Source organism: Oryzias melastigma, linkage group LG12 (assembly GCF_002922805.2).
Source record: "Oryzias melastigma strain HK-1 linkage group LG12, ASM292280v2, whole genome shotgun sequence".
In the NCBI taxonomy this organism is placed as follows: Eukaryota; Metazoa; Chordata; class Actinopteri; order Beloniformes; family Adrianichthyidae; genus Oryzias; species Oryzias melastigma.
In genome coordinates, this window is record NC_050523.1 from 13,684,001 (window position 1) to 13,701,808 (window position 17,808).

General features: G+C 36.6%; 1 protein-coding gene across 1 annotated transcript; it reads right to left on the minus strand.

Annotated features, from left to right (window-relative positions):
- Positions 1-10,804, minus strand: ggt5b (gamma-glutamyltransferase 5b). Its single transcript, XM_024299936.2, has 12 exons — positions 10,475-10,804; positions 9,064-9,191; positions 8,882-8,977; positions 7,840-8,035; positions 5,964-6,124; positions 4,233-4,379; positions 3,985-4,115; positions 2,579-2,766; positions 2,410-2,501; positions 2,188-2,297; positions 2,002-2,112; positions 1-1,809 (listed from the first exon to the last, which is right to left on the minus strand). Exons 1-12 carry the CDS (start codon positions 10,642-10,644, stop codon positions 1,663-1,665), a joined length of 1,677 nt encoding a protein of 558 aa, XP_024155704.1. The 5' UTR covers positions 10,645-10,804; the 3' UTR covers positions 1-1,662.
- Between the last annotated feature and the right edge of the window lie 7,004 nt (positions 10,805-17,808).

Sequence of the window (17,808 nt, forward strand, 5' to 3'; positions counted from 1 at the left end):
TTTAACATGTTTGTTGTATTTAAGGTTTTATTGTAACAGCGCAAATAGACCGTTAACAAGAACAATCATTTAAAAAAGATCTTAAAAATAACTATAAAATACATGTTTAGTGAAAAAAAGCACATTTTACATAATTGATTAAAACAAAAAAACGTAAATGTAAGAGTGCCTTAGCACTGGCTCTGATTGGTCCAAATCACAGTTTTTGCTCCCAGAGACTGCTACATTTGCATGATGAGAAACCTCCCTTAAACTCTGGAACAGACCGAACGATCACTCTCTGCTTCACAGTGGCATGCAAACCCCGTGAGGTTCAACAACAGCAGATCATCCACTAAGAGTAAGATTGGAAGTCAGATCGAAGGAAAAAGCGGTGTAAATTCTGCACATTTAGGAGTAAAAACTAAGAATCCACAGTGCAAATCTGAAGAAATGTTGAATCACCAAAACAGGCAAAAACATTTATTTTGTGGAGCTGGCTAAAAGATGGCTTAATTCTTTTTGATCGAAGCTTATTTTTCTTCCTATCTAATTTTCCTTTCAGACAGCACCTCCACTTCCCCACACAAACCCCTCAAAAACAAGCGAGTCTTGCAAATGCAACATTTTTTTCCGCCTGTTTGGTCTGCTCACATCCAGAAGATTGTGGAATTAAACCAAAAACAGAGTTAAATTCTTCAGAATTAAAGTCACAGTTACTGTAATTTCACTATTTAAGCAGCCACTTAGGATGCTACTTCCATCCAGACAGACTAAGACACTGAGTTCAGTCAAAATACAAAACATTCGCTGCTGGAGTTGGAAGATAGACTGAAAATATCGATCGGGAGGACGGAGTGCATAAGAGTGGCATCCTGGGTGATCCAAAAAAATCTTTACAGACAAAGAGCAGCAACTTTAGTCAAAATCAATCAGTTTTCTCCTTTTTAGCTCTCAAATAAAGACTTAAGGCACCTGCAGATTCATACTTTCAAAGCGAATCATTTGGCTCCTGAAGCTTTATACAAGTCCAAGTTCTCTGAACCTAAACGAATGTGGTAGTCTACCACTTTTATATGAAAACAACCCAAAAGCAAAAAAAAAAAGAAACAGAAAAGGAGGACTATCTAATAAAACTTAATTTGCAATTCTTGGAGCTGCTGATTGGAAGTTTTAAGAGCACATTATGTAATAAGCATCTTCAAATATGATGCTTTAATGGCACTTGACTAAAGAATTAGGTCTGCTAGATGTTGTTTTTAGATTAGCACATTTCTTCACACTGACATAGATCAGCAGAGCAAAACACTCTTTCTTTGTATGTTTATAAAAATACGAAAAAGTGAAGCTGAAGCTTTAGATTGTTTCATTTGGGTCCAATCACACGTTTCTTGAACTCACCCTACATTTGTTTCCTCAGGTGTCATGGTTCCTATCTCTGTAAATGTATATCTGATGTCAGTGTAAGCAGCAGTATACCTAAGGTTTGGCGAGATAATCAAGAAGTGCACCTTTATCTCGTATGCATCATGCAGAGGGGAGGAAGAAGATACGTAATCTAATCTCACGACACAGACGTTAGGCCACATGTCAACAGCATGATCCATTCACGAAAATCTGCAGCACATCGTTTAAGGCCAAAGGCTCGGTAGAGTCTTCAATGGTGGATCGCCATCGTAATGATCAGTATCCAGCGGATTTCCCCAACTTCCGTCTGTCTGACACCGCGCTGATGCAGCCGCTCTCCTTTTCCACAGCGTTGACCACATTGAAAAACAATGGCCAGTCCCCCACTTTGTGTCCGAAAGCTCTGAGGCCATCTGTGACATCCTGATAGGAAACAAACGTTAATACCTTGAAAGTTCTCTCAGGGAAATTAAAATTGAGTCTTTGATCATTTAATCCCTTTTTAAATCCATAAACAGGAATTGTGTTTGGAAAATTCACTGGATTATCTTAGTCTAATACATTTGAAGGCCATTTACAGAATGTGAAATTGAATAAAAACATTAAAAAAGTTACCTTTTCAAAACCTTTTTCGAAGTTCACTGTGTTTTCTGAATCGACAAAGACAATAGGTGCAGCGATGGCATCTTGTAAACTCATCCCCAACCACAAATGATTTATTATGGACTGTAATAAATTAAAAAAAGGCATGTAAGGATAAAGAAAGACATAATCTAGAGTATAAACTGTAAACTGAATTACCAAGGCCATTGCTGATGTAATCATGCTTCCTCCTGATCCACCAATCACAAAAACCCTTCCAGACTTAGACTCTAGTATTGTTGGAGCCATAGAAGATGGAGGCCGTTCACCTGGATGGAGACACAACAATTATGTTCTGTATTAGAGAAATTGTTATAATTAGTTGTGACAATAAAAAATGCTTTTCACTATAAGCGAAAAAGGAAATAAGTCACTTTTTACCTGCTTGCAACGTCGTCACCCTGTTGCAAAAGTCAGCAAGCTCGTTGTTCAAGATGATTCCTGTTCGTGGAGAGTAAACGGCTCCTCCAAATCTGCAGAACAAGTCAGAGAATGTTGTGAGGTTAACCTCCTTTAATGTGTCAGTAAACGTGCTGCTCTTTCAGCTCACAGATGGTTTATGGTGCTCGTGGCAGAGACGGCAAGTCCATTTTGATCCAGGACAGACACGTGTGTCGTCCCAAAGTTGTCAGGGGCGGGCTCCACGTTGTTGTAGTACGTGTTTTCATGTGTGTAGTTTGGAGAAATCATTTTTCTGATGCGATTGATGAAGGACGGATCAATCAGGTGCTTTGCACGCTGAAAGGAAACAAGTCTTGCATTAGAAGAACACAAAAAAAAGCTAATTTGATCAATTCTTTGATCAAGTCTACTCCAATTTCTTCAAAAATATCCAGATTTTTTATTATCTAAACATTTGCTGCTCAACTCACAATAAACTCAATATAAAAGGGACTTTGCAGGAGTGATCTCATCCAAATATAAAAGTTTCGATATGTTTTTCCATGAGCTTGTTTCAAACTCTTGATGTCAGAAAATCCTAAAAAGCCAAGCAGAGATGAAGTTTGTTTCATCCAATGAGGCTCATTAAGGGTTTTTTTTTTCTTTCATAGAGACTTAAAAATAGCTCAATATGGCCTCTTTAAGCTCTCAAGACAAAAACTAACTGAGAGAAAATTAGGAATCCTTTTGTTATGCGGGGAATCACATTATAATTATTCTGCTTTTTAAAGGAAACTTTCCTAACCAAAGAGTGGAGGATCAAAAATGCAGGAGGCTAAGCGAGTGGAGAGAACTTTAAACTTCTAAAAACTAGACTTAAAAAGTGACAAAATGAAATGACCTGACAAGCTTCGACTGAAAACCAGACACTGAAGAGGATCAACTTATTCAAAGAGAGCTGTGGATAATTAACAACGTAAACCTGATGGGATTGAGACACAAGGGAACGCAAAACCTAAAAAAAACCTAATGTGTTTTACAAAAACCTAACAAAAAACAAACCAAATAAGAGCAAAATCCACATAATCAATTTTACACTTTAGGTCACAAAAACAGTTAATTAACAAGTACTAAATATCTTATAACTACATGAATTCATCTTGAGCTACAGCAGGAATACGGGTTTATAAATTATTTGTTTAAACACATATCTAAATATGTGGATGTATAATTATACATTTGTAAGGTTATTCAATTAATGTATTAACACTTTGTAAATAAACTTACAACTTAAAGAACAATCTCAAAATAACTGGTTTGAATTCACCCTTTGGTGAATTTAATACTTAATTTTAAATGTTTAATTGTTAAAAAATAAAGTCTTACAATAACATTAATATACACATTATAAAAAATGATTTTAAATTAATAATTAAGTGTTAAACTACTTGCTAATGCTTAATAAAAAAGGAGTGAGGCTTGATAAATGTTTAATTAAGTCTTAACTAATGCTCAACTAATGCTTAACTAGTGCATCATTATTACAAAGTGTTACCACCATTTTTTTATGTTCACCTTTTGGTCATTGAAGTTAGGATCACGAATGATCTTTTTTTGTCCGTTAGCAAATTTAACTGCCTCGATGTAATGATGATACATCTGAATCTTCCCGTTAGGGTCTGAGGTGTTTGAAGTCAGGAAGTAATCTGTGTGAAGATGACAAGAGATTTTCAGTAATCAGACAAAAAAAGTGTGTACAGTATATTTACTGGTGCAGTACAGAAATGTCAGTGGAAGAACAGCATCAGGGTCATGACTAATACCTTTCATGATCTTGAGGATGAAGGCAAGCAGAGGCCCTCCTGAAGGAGGAGGGGGAACGTGCATCTGAATATCTCCCAGACGAACCGTCCATGCCTCTTGTTCCTGCACTTTGAAGGACCTCAGATCCTCCATTGACAGCGTCCCACCTGACATTGAAAACACAACCAAAGTCTTTCTTCTCATCTATTTCTAATAGTTTTTAAACCTTTGGAGTTGAAGAAAACAAAGATTGACCAACTCTTTAAATTAATGGGAATACATTCATTAAAATGATGTAAAAACTGAGCCAAAAAGCATTTACAGTATGTTTGAAATCTTCACGTCAAATGTAATTATAATTGAAAGAAAAAGACCAGGAAAGTGTTGGAAAGACATTTTTTGCTTTCCTAGCTCAGGAAAGGATCTGAGAAACGGAAGAAAAATTACATTTCTGTTTGTTGTTCCTTGCTCAGTTCTACAAAGTCAAAATGCAGTTGCTGCCTTTACCTATATTCCAAACAGCAGCATGGCTGTTTTTGTTTGGTGTGCATGATTAAATTGGTTTCACAGCTTTGAGCCCACGAGCACACACACACACACACGCCCTATGAGAACTGCATGAAGCTGTGAAGCAGAGTGAGATGAGGATGAGGTCGTTGATTGATGATCTTCTGACCTTCTCCGATGTGATAACGTTGCAGAAAGGATCTTAAAAATGTAACAAAACATCCTACAGGATCGTCGTATCTCAAAGATACTGAGCTGGAAGTTTCCACACACTTAACTTATTCTCATAAGATAGACCATAGAGAGGATTTTTTAAAATAACAAATAATTTGTAGGTGTTACCAGGTGCTCAGACACTTTAAAAACTGCATTTAACCCTTTAACTACCTGCTCAACTAAACAGTAGAGCACATTTAGGAAACATATTATTAAAAACTGTGTGTATTACTCCTCTAAGGAAAAAAACAACTCATTGTAATCTTTTGCACAAACTGTTAACATAAAAAGGTACATCAAAATCAAAAGCCAAGCACAGTAGTTAGGAGGTGATGACATGGACGGGTTCTGGAGCCAGGACCTGAGGCTCTTTTGTTTGTTGAGCCAACCAGAGTCTGTTGTAGTTTACTGGCATTGGGTCGGATTTGACTGCAATCCCAACCACACAAACAAGTTTAATCAGGGCAGCTAAAGGGGCAGAATTGTGTGGTTATTATTTATTTTGCTTGCAAGATTTAAAAAAAGTTCAAGATTCCTAAGAAAGTCTGAAAAATGTTAGATATTTTCAAAAGTCCTTTAGTTTTCTCTAACTGGTTTAATGCTGTTTCAAAATGAGTAATTCATGGATGTCAATACATTTTAATATCTTTAGGTTCTGTGGGTCAGAACATCCTACAAATGTGAATTGATTATACAACAAAACTTGACAAAAACCCATAAAAATAGCTAATCTCCTAATTTTGTGTTTTGTGTTGCTTATAACTTTCAGTAAACAAAAAAGGCAAATAAAAGGAAAAAATATTAAACACAAGTTTTTTTTCTGTTATAATTTGTTTTAAATGCCCTAAAATGACAGGTTTTAGCACATTTTGGCTCATGTTTATGTTTAAATAAAAGAATACAAAAAATGGCTGTTTTCTTGACTTTCGTTAAAAAAAAATCAGAGATGAAAATTCTTTACAACAACAGAAATGATGTTTTTAGACTCCAGAAATCCATCTTGCCCATGCAATGTTTCCACCACCAACCTGCGTTTTTGATGTCCAGGATTAAGTCTTGTCCTATGCTGCCGTTATAGAACGCTTCAGCCCCTCGCTGAGCGATGGTTTCCATAGTTTCTGCCAGTTTAGGAAACTTGAGGATTTCCCCTTTGCCCAAAACGACTTTGTTCTTGTTGCAGAGAACTTCACTAGATGAAAAGAGCAAAAAGGGAAAGTGAAATGAAAGGACAAAAAAGGAGTTTCAAACCACAAAGTCTAACTGATTGTACTACTTTAAGGCTGTTTTCGCTCTAGATGTAGTATTTATAGTGGCAAAACAATAACCCACATTCTGGAGGGTTTCATAATTTTCACCATGTTCCAGCTTGTTCTGCAAAAAGTTGCTGTGTTTGCTCCACTTTTAACTGGAATGTTTTGATTAGTGGCAGTAAAAAGCTGACACATCAGAAAAAGACGCCAGCATAATAACAGCTGTCACTGTCCCCATTGTGTTTCCGTTTAAAGCTGTGTACCATATAAAGGTATGAATCACGTTGTGAGAACCCAATGAAACTTGAATCCTGAGAACACTGCTGAACCAGAGGGTAGAAAAAAAAGACAAAGCTGTTTGGAAAGAAAGCCACAGCAGTGGCAATTTCCATGTATGAAATCATCTTTAACAACTGTTGCTTCCAAAGTACAATTACAGTATAATGACTCAGACACAGTTAGAAAGCGGCACTGCTATGACCTCCTAGTTCTTGTTATCAGAGCCAAAAATACATGAAAGCTCAGCATGACTTGACAGCTGCTCAGCGAGAATCAAAAAGCTTTTTTGATGTTTCTCTTCTCTCTTGCATGATATAATCTCAAAAATCCGAGTATGTAAAACATGCGCGGATCTTCCTTCTGCTGTAAGAGCACCCAGGAAATTACCTTGAATGTTCAGATGTGCTGGTCTGAGTATTTCAGAGGGTTTACAGAGAATGGTCAGAAAAAGAGAAAATATCCATTGAGCAGCAGTTTTGTGGGTGGAAATGTCTTGGTGTTATCAGAGAAGAATGACTAATGGTTATAACAGAGGTTTGTCTCTCTGAACGCACAACACGTCCAGCCTTGAGGCAGATTCTAGAACGACAATGAGTTCACTATCCTCAAATGACCTCCAGAGTCACCAGATCTCTACTCAAAAGAGCAGCTTTGGGACGTAGTGGACAAATCTGCAGTGATGTCAAAATGAACCGAAATGAACCAAACTCTTTGAGGAATGTTTCTAGTACCTCGTTGAATCTATGCTAAGAATTATTAAGGCAGTTCTGGAGGCTAAAGGAGGTCCAACTTGGTATTAGCAAGTTGTATCTAGTAAAGAGGCAGTCATACCTGTGATTTTAAAAAAATTAAATATGCTAAAATTGAAACTTACTTTTCCAACTTGCATGGATTCCTAAAATTTGTCAAAGCTCTGAAGTAAAACTGAAAAAAGGGACAGATCTGACAGCTGTTTGTTTTAGAGAATGAAAAAAGGAACACTCCTCCGTCACTAATAAAAGTTTTTTTTTTTTTTTTATCACATTCTGTCATCAGTCCACAAAGACAAAACAGAAGAAAGCTTCTTTGTGATGGAACTTGAAAAACACTATTTACATTTCCCACAAAAAGTTTCTTTAAAAACCCGGAAACTTGCCAGACTAAAATAAGGGTTGGACCAGAGCTTAACTGTTGTGCAACATCTAAAGAACAATTCTCACAGTCGGTGTAAAGCATGACGTTACATAAAACTTTAGAGACATTAATACTAATAGCAGTTTTCAGAAGGGACCTTTAGGTTATCAAACTCAACTTTACTATTTTCACATAATTTCTTCAATAGTGATGACTACAGAGAGCTTTAAATAGTCTTGAAGCAGGAAGTGTGAGGCTTTACCACAAAGGTGAATTCTCCACATGCGCTTTCACGAAAGGGTGGTTCAGCAGGCTTGACAGAAATGGCGGCATGGGGATGCCCTCCCTGGCCAGTTTGATGGTCGGCTCAAAAAGCTTGGCCCAAGGCAGCTTCCCGTACTTCTTATGAACAGCCTCGTAGCCCCGCAGCTCTCCAGGAACACCGATCCACTGGCTGCCTGGTGGGTTCAGAAGAGAAACGTGCAGCTCAGACTCAGCAAAGAGAGAAAACAGTGCAAAAAAAGTCAATAATCATTGAAGGAAACTAAAGGTAACACCAAATACTAAAAGAATGTTAGACATTTATTTAATTTTAATTTCATACAGAATTAAAAGTAAAATTTATGGCACTCATAAAATGTTACCTGGTTTAATTTGACATTAAAAAAGACAAATTATCTAAAGCAAGTGGGAAACTTAAACTCATAATGTTCATTGCTGATGTATGACATATTGTTGCATTTATGTTCTTTTAATTTTAAAATTTGTAGTGATTATGAATACTTTATTCAGGATTTATTGATTGATTTATTAATTGGTAACATCCTTTTCTTTTCAAACAATAAAAGGTTAAATAAACAAACAGGATAAACAGCTAAAAAAGTGCCCAAAAAAGGAGTAAGTAGAAGAAAATGTTTATTAATTCATATCTCGTAACTTGCTTTATGTATACTTTGTTACATATTAGCATAGAAGCACAAAAAGACAGATACAAATAAACAAAAAAGGATCAAAATATAAATTCAACTTCAAATTTATCATTTTCTAATGGTGCCACTGCATATTTTATTTAATTTTTTTCCAAATAGTCATCTGGACTTATTTAAATTAATGTAAATATACATATATAAAATTCAGATTACTCTTTTTTAAATTCTGCTGTTCTGTAATGGAGCAAATTTCTGTTAAAGTCAGTAATTTTATTATTATTATTATTGCTTCAAAGTATTTTTTAACAATTGAAACCAATAAGACTTTATAAATTCAATAAAAGCTGATATTATATGAGAAACAGCTCTGCCTACCTGTGGTGAGTTTCTTCTCTTTGGGACAATCACTTAACAAATCGCTCTTGAAGGACTTGGGGACAGTCTCACGGAAGTTATAGACAGTCACGTTCCCTGAAGAAAGAAGATCAGATAGAACTACTGTTTTTAAAAAGAATACATTTCTGAGAGGAACCCTATTTTAACAAACTCTAAACTACCTGTTTTGCTTCTGATGGATAATATGGAGCCACCTCCAATCCCCATGCTCTGAGGATTGACCACAGAGGTGCACAGGAGAGCTGCAATGGCGCCATCTACTGCTGAGCCGCCCAGCAGAAGCATTTCCCTGGAAGACATGAGCAGTTGAGCTTACGGGAAGCTTATGACCCCACACAGAGAGACGCTGAGTCCTCACAGCACATTTGTACATCAACATTCTGCTCCAGACTCTTGGATGAAGACATGTCCACAGGAACAATAACAACTTGGCAGAAAAGTAAAGAAAGCCGTAAAAATATTTGGTTCTACCTAATAAAAAAGTCTTTTTATCATTTAATTAAGGATTGACATGTGATTGACTTCTGATTTAATTGGTTTATCAAGCTTCACTTGACTACAACGTGAAAAAAACAAACAAACAAAAAAACAAGGAGGGAGGGAAGGCTCCTGGAAGATGTGAAAGACTCTTTTCAGAAGTTTGGCAGAATGTCACATGTGCTCTCAGAGGAGCAGAACAAGTCAAGAGTGGGAATGTTTGAGCTCATTTAAAACTAGTTTTCAGAGGATTTGCAATGCCAAACATATAAACAAGGATCTGGATTTGGTTGAAAACTGAAAAAGGAGCAAAACGATGCTCAAGAAATAAAAAATAAAAAAAACGTGGTAAGGTGACAAGTGACCTTGAACATACAATTAATAAGGTGTAACATAAAAATCAGGAAATTAAGAAAAAATCTCAAATTAAAACAGAATTACTAAAAAAACATGTTCAAAGCATGTGAGGAAGCGGTTGTCTGTATGTTTTAACACATTTTTGTGGCACTCACACCTGAGGATACTCTTTGTCTCAGTTGTGAACCTGGAAATGAACCCTCTGGCAGAGGAAAAAAAAAAGACTTTCACTCAACACAAATGCAGGAAAAGGTGCACATTCTTGCAAGCAACATCCCATTTTCCCCTAAAAAAATTGGGTTAAAGATCAGACAGGATTAACTGGTCTTGCTCTTGCACAATAGACACATTAGAAATATTTGTTTAAAAAAGTCTCAACTTTGGATCACTCAACGGCTCCAAGAATGACACTAGTTCAAAGTTGTAACAAGACACAAATGTCACTTGGCAGAATATGACGAGCAGTGAGGGGGATCTGGAACCTGTCTGCTCTGAGTTTGCAGCCCTTCAAATCTCTTAAACTGCTTAAGTCACTGCTTGGCTCAGATTTATAATCATACCTCCTCCAGAGATGCAGCCTGACAGCTCTGGGGTTTAATTAACTCAGTAGAACACACGCAGCTTTACGCAGATAAATTAGAGAAACAAACCACTGTACTTTTCTGTAAATGTGTGTTTCTGTCTGTCACTAATAACTTGTCGTTAACTTAAAAAACTTTTCAAGGGAAGATGACTTACTTGCCAATGTCGGAACAACGCTGGGAGTCTGCAGCCACCGCCGCGTGCTTGAAGCCGCCGCTGCATCCAGCACCTACAATTGTGGCGATGCACAGACAAACTAGAGCAGCAGCGCAGATCAGGACGAGGAAAATGCAGCAGCACTTCTGCCATGGCTTACACTTTGCCATTGGTTCTCAGAAGGATGGAACTAGTCTGCGCTGCTGGAGTAAGAAACTTGCTTCTGTGGCTCAGTGGAGCAGTGCGCAACACGCGCGTAAAGGAGCGTGGATAATCCAAAAGCGAGGGTTCACGCCCCCTCATTTTAATCAGAAGCGAAACCAAAGCCTGAGAGTGTACAGTGACCATATTGTTGTTTGATTCATTGTCAGACTTGGAAACTCCCAACCATCATTCGTGCATTAAGCCTGTGTCATGTTGAAATTTGAGATGAGTATCTTAAAAAAAGGCATATGGAGATGTCCTTACACACTTCTGCTTTTGTTGATTCATTATCTATAAAGTCATGAATTTTGTGTCAGAGGGACAGCAACATATAGTCTGAAAATAAATCAATTACCTTAATTAAATAGCAGTGGTACTATTTGTATTTGGGTAGCACTTTTTATTAGATTAACTCTTATTTTGGTGTCTCTGGCCTATTTTTGACCAATTTTTGATTAATCTCCATTAAAGTTTGTTATTATGGTTGAATTTCATTCAAGTGGTTCTTGGAATATATACATATTTATATATGGATTCACTAAATTGCCAGATCCATTTGTAAAATGCATTTTGAATACTTTTGAATTGACTGTTTTACATCCTACACAACTATGGTTCGTTACACATTGTAATTGATGCCGGGACAGCTTTAAAAGACACTTTGGAACCACTTACCGAACACTGAGGTGTTTAAGCCGTATGCGGGTGACGCAACAAGACCGTACATGTGGGTAACTGGTTTGTGGAAAAGAAAGTGCAAAACTTAATTTGTCAAGACTTGAGTTAGTTGTGCCTTGTTGTTCACCTTCACACAGGTGGTTTGGCAGACATTTTTACACCATTCCTGACACAACCCTGTATTTTATTTGGATGGGGACCAGCACAGAGGCCCAGACTTACGTCCTCTTGTGGCTACAGGAAGTAGTCTTGCCCAAGGACTCACTGGATTCAACTCATTGCACCCCCAAATGAACCCTGGTTTCCATGATGAGCCATCCACCCGTTAACATCAGTTAGTTGTACTAAAACTTTTCCAGCTTTTTTGACGATTAAAAAATATAAAACATGTGAATATTGTTGTGTACTGTAAGCTTACCAACCTGTACTGTGAGATAAAATCAAGGAAACAGAGTTTTCTGCTCCAGTGAAAATAATTATGATGTGTCATTTAAAAATCTTCCATTTCATGTTTACCAGATGGTTGGCAGCAGCCAGAAGCTTTTGTGTCGTTAACAGGAAAACATTTCAAGGTTTGATTAATAATCTTTAATAGCTGCAGTATGTACAGCGAGTCGCCTCCTCTGAATCTGCACAGACAGCAAACATACTCAGTTGTCCTGGACTGCAGCTGCAGGGTCAAGAACCAGTGGCCTTCTGTCCCGTCCTGCTCCTGACGGTGTTCATCTTTTTTAAGACCACAGCTTGACTAACAGTGACACTTGCTCCCCCTCCAAAAAATGTTAATTATTTTTTAAGTATAAACAGGGTGAAACTTTGCTTACATTGCTGCATGCTGTCCTCACATATGTTTGGCAGCAGTTAATCCATGATGAGAAACAGAATTTAGACTCCTCACAAGGTTTCTCCTGGATTAAACGTACTACTGTCTGTGAAAGCCTTTTTGACATTGAAACTATATTCCTTATATCTGATAATGATGCAGAAAGTGTATATAATTACTTAACTTTTTGCTTTTAGTTTTTTCTCTTTTTCATTTCTAAGTCTAAACAAATCTGTCCCCTATCGGTCTAAAAATCTTTTAACAGATCAACGGCTTACTTTTCTGAAGAAGACTTTACAAACGTTTACAAAAGATCTTAACACTGAAACAAAGATTTATTGACTAGAAAGTAAGAGGTAAAGGAACTGCAAAAAAGTGATGACTATTCCCATACAATTAAAACACTTTTTCAACCTTTCATTTTCTTGCAGCGAGTTTTGTGACACATAGGCTATGTCCTAATACTAATAATTCCTAACAACTAAAAAAACTAAATAGTGCAGGACTATCTAGTGCCCTGGATTTCAAAAACAATTCTCACAACTTTTTTTTTCTTTTAAACGACAAGTATAACATCACCGGTTTCTGCACCCATACAGCTTTAATATATTTAAAGGTCAACTTTGATCATCTTATCTATTTTAAAAGCGTTCCCAGTGGTCTTTTAATTATGACTTTGCTTTTTTTAAATTTTAGCATAAATAACAAAAACATCTAGGACATAGTTTCTCCAGAGTGGCAGTAGCTCATCAGAAATTCACCTCTAAGTTGTGGGCGTGTAGTTACTCCGCCCCCACTTCCCATCATCTATCTGAGCTCTTTCCTGCTGGCTTACATCTCCTCACAATCCCAACCCCACAGTATTGGTGCAACAAAAATAGTGATCAATATAGAAGCTATGTAGATGTATAAAATGAAATCAGATGCCAGCTCAGACGAGGAAAAACAAAGATATACATGGATCTAGTCGTCTGCAAGAGGATGCATCAGAACGGAGCGGAGCAGTATTTGTAGGTAACAAGTTTCTTACAAATTGCAGTTTTTCATCTGTTCACAATAATTTGAGTTAAGATTTATTAAGAAATGCATTTTAAAATTAAATTTTCTGTCTCCCATCATGAGAAAAATGCCTCAAGAACATGTTAAAAACCCTAAAAACATTATTTTCATCAGTAGTTCTTCAAAGGGTTAATATACAGGCAAATGTTATCACATCTGGACAGGTTTCTATATTCCAAAAGGCAAAAAAATTGACTCTTATCAGTTTTAGAATTATGGAAAAGGGAGGTTTTGTTGTAGAACATAACAGCATGACTGCAACTTTGAAAATATATTAACTGGAGAATGAGTAAGAGAAGAGGAGCAAGATAAGAGACATGCAGAAAGGCCAGGAGGTGCTGTCAGGTGATAGCTCCATAGATATGTTTAGTTTTCTATGCATGAGGATAGGAGGAGAGCTGGGTATACAGTGTTGTTCTGTGTTTTCTGTTCTTTTCATTCTAATACTATAACAATAAAAGTAGACAGACAGTGACATTTGAAGGTTGTAAAAAAGCAGCACAGCCTTTTGTTCTTCAGTATTTCCGAGACACCATGTTTGCTGATTTTGTTTTTCTCAATAGTAGAAAAAATACTAATTCCTTACACCTCTTGAAGTACATTATACTTTATTTACTCCACATTTGTCTAAGAAGTTACTTCTTTTTGAAAGAAATGCTATGTGGTAAAAGCAGTTCTTGTGGTTCAAGGTGAAGTTTATTGACTAGACATTTTCAGTGCTGTTACAAACAGCAGTATAAAGCTTATTTTGTATTCCTTAAAGATAAACTAACATCCACAACTCAATAAGCTCTTGATTTACCATTCCACAGTGCAACACGTTTTCTGTGTTCTTGGGCAGAAAATCAAAAAAACTCTGATGTAACAATGTAGTTAAAATAACTAGACCACATGGATCTTAACAGCCTAAATTATTGTGTCAATACATTAAAGAACAAATGACTTGTCAAAAAGCCAGAAGAGTGTGTTCAGGTACAGTTCAGGGTTGGGTCAGATTGAGTCTTGAAGGCAGAGTTGATGTTTTCATTAGGGATTGTAAATCCTGGGAAGTCACCTTGTCCTGCAGCGTTCCTGTATAGTTATATAGAGTCTCATTGTTAAGCAGCTGATACTTAACTCTGAGTTGGCATGTGGTCTTTCGGGTTGATCCAAACCTTCATTTAGTAAAAAAAAAAAAAATAATAATAATGTATGGTTGCTTTTTTGCGGAAGAAGGAAATGGTAGATGTTGCTTCACTGTTTAGATCTTGGGAAATAAAGACAAGAAATCAAGTTGTGAATCTTTGTGTCATAATTTACATGGAAGTGTTTGCAAGTCCTTGCACCATCAATAGTGCAGGGGTTAAACCCGTCAGATTCACTCACAGTATGAACCAGCAGAGATCTGGAATCTGGCAAAATCCCAGGTCAAAATGAAAGAAATCCGTTTGATGTCTCAGTCACACGCACCTGTTCGGGTGCTGCGGGTTTCTGAGTTGTCTGGACCTGTGGAAAGTCGTAGATGGGAAAATGGAATGGACGATTGTTGTGTGGTAAGTGTGTCGTGAACTATTTGTATGGATCATGAAAGTTATGCCGTATGAGTGATGATGTTGTGCAGCTCTCCAGTCATTAGTGAAGTGTGCACTGATAAAAAGATAAAACATTTCCTTAAGTTATAACATTCTGTGTTGTTTTGAAGGACTTACTGTTTGTTAAATGTAAAAATGTCTCAAACCTGAATCTGACCGGAATTTCTTCTGTGTTTGCTCAGTTAAAATCCAAAATCATTGCAATAAACCAATTTATTTTGATGTTAAGCAACTTGTTAACTGCCTTTTCAAATCCAGGCATTTATATTATGAAAATAATTGTTTACCCTTTGGAAATATATAGAATTAAGATATTAGACATGAGCTCCTTGATGGTGATTGCATGGTGAACCCATCTGATTGAGAAACAAAAGCTCTTCTGGACTATAAGTCGCCACTGGAGTATAAGTCGCACCCTTGGAAAATCAATGAAAAAAGCACGACTTATAGTCCAGAAAATGCGGTACTTTGCTTCATTAACTTGACTCTTTCAGACAAATAATGGAGTTTTCTACAATATATTTATATATTTTCTTCAAAGAGAGCCGGCCTAATCATGTTCATCTCCTTACGAGAGCTGAAGAATAAGTGTTTGACTCTTTGGTCAAAGAAAGAAGATATTCCAGAGGCAGAAGTGAACAGGTTGAAAAATTCCAGTCTGTGTCCACTAGGAACAAGATGCTGTCACATGGAAAAGAATTGTCTGAACTTACTGAAAAGTATCCCGACTTTAAAGAACATGACACTGAAGCTGGTGATGCTCTGTCCATCAAACGGCGCTTCTCCAGCGTGACACCAGAGAAGCAGAAGCGTGAAGATGCTGAAACCGAACTCATCAAACTGGGCCTCTCATCATATTTTTGTCCTAAAACCAGATAAATCATCAGAATTTTGTGCTGACACAAGAAAGTATGAGCCGAATCGCATCATGGGAAGGAAAGGAAAGAGTAAATGTGAGTTATTTTTTTTAGAGGTTACTAACATGTACCAACACTGACCAGAAAATCTCAGCTTTTAACACCTTTTTGCACCTAAACCAGAGGTCTGCAACCTTCAACACCTAAAGATCCGTTCGGGTTGATTTATTGGCGACCAAAACCCAGTAGGAGCCACAAACTCACCCTTTAGAAAAATAAGAAACTGATTTATATTCATGTTTTTGCTACTGACAAAATACATGTAAATAAAATATTGTGTTTTTGTCAAAATAAAATAAAACATTAACATGAAGAGAAAATAGCTTTTTTGAAAAAATATGAAATAGTTTATAACTTTTGACAGAGCTTTACGTGACTCCCTTTCAAAATAAAAGACATCCTACACCATAGAATCATGTCAATCCAGCAAATGAAGTAGGAAATGTAAAGTTATCAAATATAAAAAATAAAAAACAAAAAAAAACTGTTTATTTTACTGTTTCTGGTGCATTTCAGGCACAAATTCATATAGTAAACCAGAGTTAATGAAGTTAATGAATGAAAACCACGAGACACACTTTAAATCCTTGAATTTCTTTAAAATAGAAAATCTGCTTTATAATCCAATGGATTATAATTTAACGTATCTTTATTCGGGGTGTGTTTATAGACAATAAATTGATTTTCTGTAATAAAAAAAGCTCAGAATTAGGTACAACTCTGTCAGAATGATGTTGACAAACTACTAAGGATTGATGGAGAATTACAGCTAACATTGTTAGGATTCTCGTTGAATGATTCATAACATCCTTCAACTGTTTGTCAATGAGTTGAATAAAGCTAATTTGCTTTTTTTTTTTAAAAAAAAAATATTATTACTTACTTACTTTTTCCTTTACAGTCACTTTTTGCAATTTTTAAAAACATTTTATTTATTCTGTGGCAACACCAGAATTTGTGACTTGTACTACGAGTGTTCTAGAAAGTCCATGTGACCCCAGTTACTGTAAAAATGAATGACACACCAAGAAGAGTAAAGGTTATTTGAAAAACTCTTCATAATATCCCTTTTTATCCTTAATTTGAATGCTTTAATTCTCATTTAGTGAAATATCGACTTTGTCTGGTCATTTGACTGCAAAATAGCACTTGAAAATCCAAGTCTATTGTTTTAGCTGTCTGACTGGGCTTTCACCCTCCAGGTTAATCTCAGATTGGGGTCAACTTTAAAAGGTATAAAACGCTTTAATTCCAGCCCTTGAAGCTTATTTTGACCTTTAAAAATCTACAAAAAAGAAGTATTAGTGATGCAGTTTCCATCAGCGAACAGTAGGAGAGAGCGCCACAATTCCATTTAGTCTCAGGTTCACACACCTAAACACAAGAGGGAGACTGCATGCACGTTTTCATCTCCCATCAGCTGCAACCACGTCAAAATCTTTCAGTAATCTACGAATCAGTGAGGATGAAAATGTAAAAAAAATATCAACAACCTTATCTGTGATGTAAGAAAACATGGATTTCATCTTTGCTATAGTAAATGTTTGTTTGCTTAAGAAAACAGATGTGTTTCTGCCACACATTGCAGGAGGATCTTCAGATATTAAAATACAGCGATTAATCTCATCGTTGTGTCATTTTAGTTTATGTAAGCACACAGGGTGCAGGAGAAAATTCTCCAAGGATCCCACTCTGCAGGTCCCTGTGCTGCTATAAATAGTGTACAATTTTATTCTGCCCTCACTGCAACACACCACCACCCCCCTCACTAATGCCAACCCTCATTCACTCATCTCCACCATCTATTGTGAGCGCGGCACCTTCACAGCCCAGGAATCTTTTGCTACCTTTGAGGTTTCCACAGAGCTTTTTTTTTCCTGTCATTTGAATAGTTTTTGTGTATTTTGGAACTCATTGTGAGGCAGTTGGAGACAGACAGATGAAAGAACTGTTATTCCCTCTCTAATGCATAAATAGTCCTTTTGTGCAGTGAAAAGCAGAGTGACGCGCACAAACAAAGGCTGATGAATTCTCTGGTAATGGAGTTTACGGCTTGCAGAATAATTATTTAATGCAGCTATA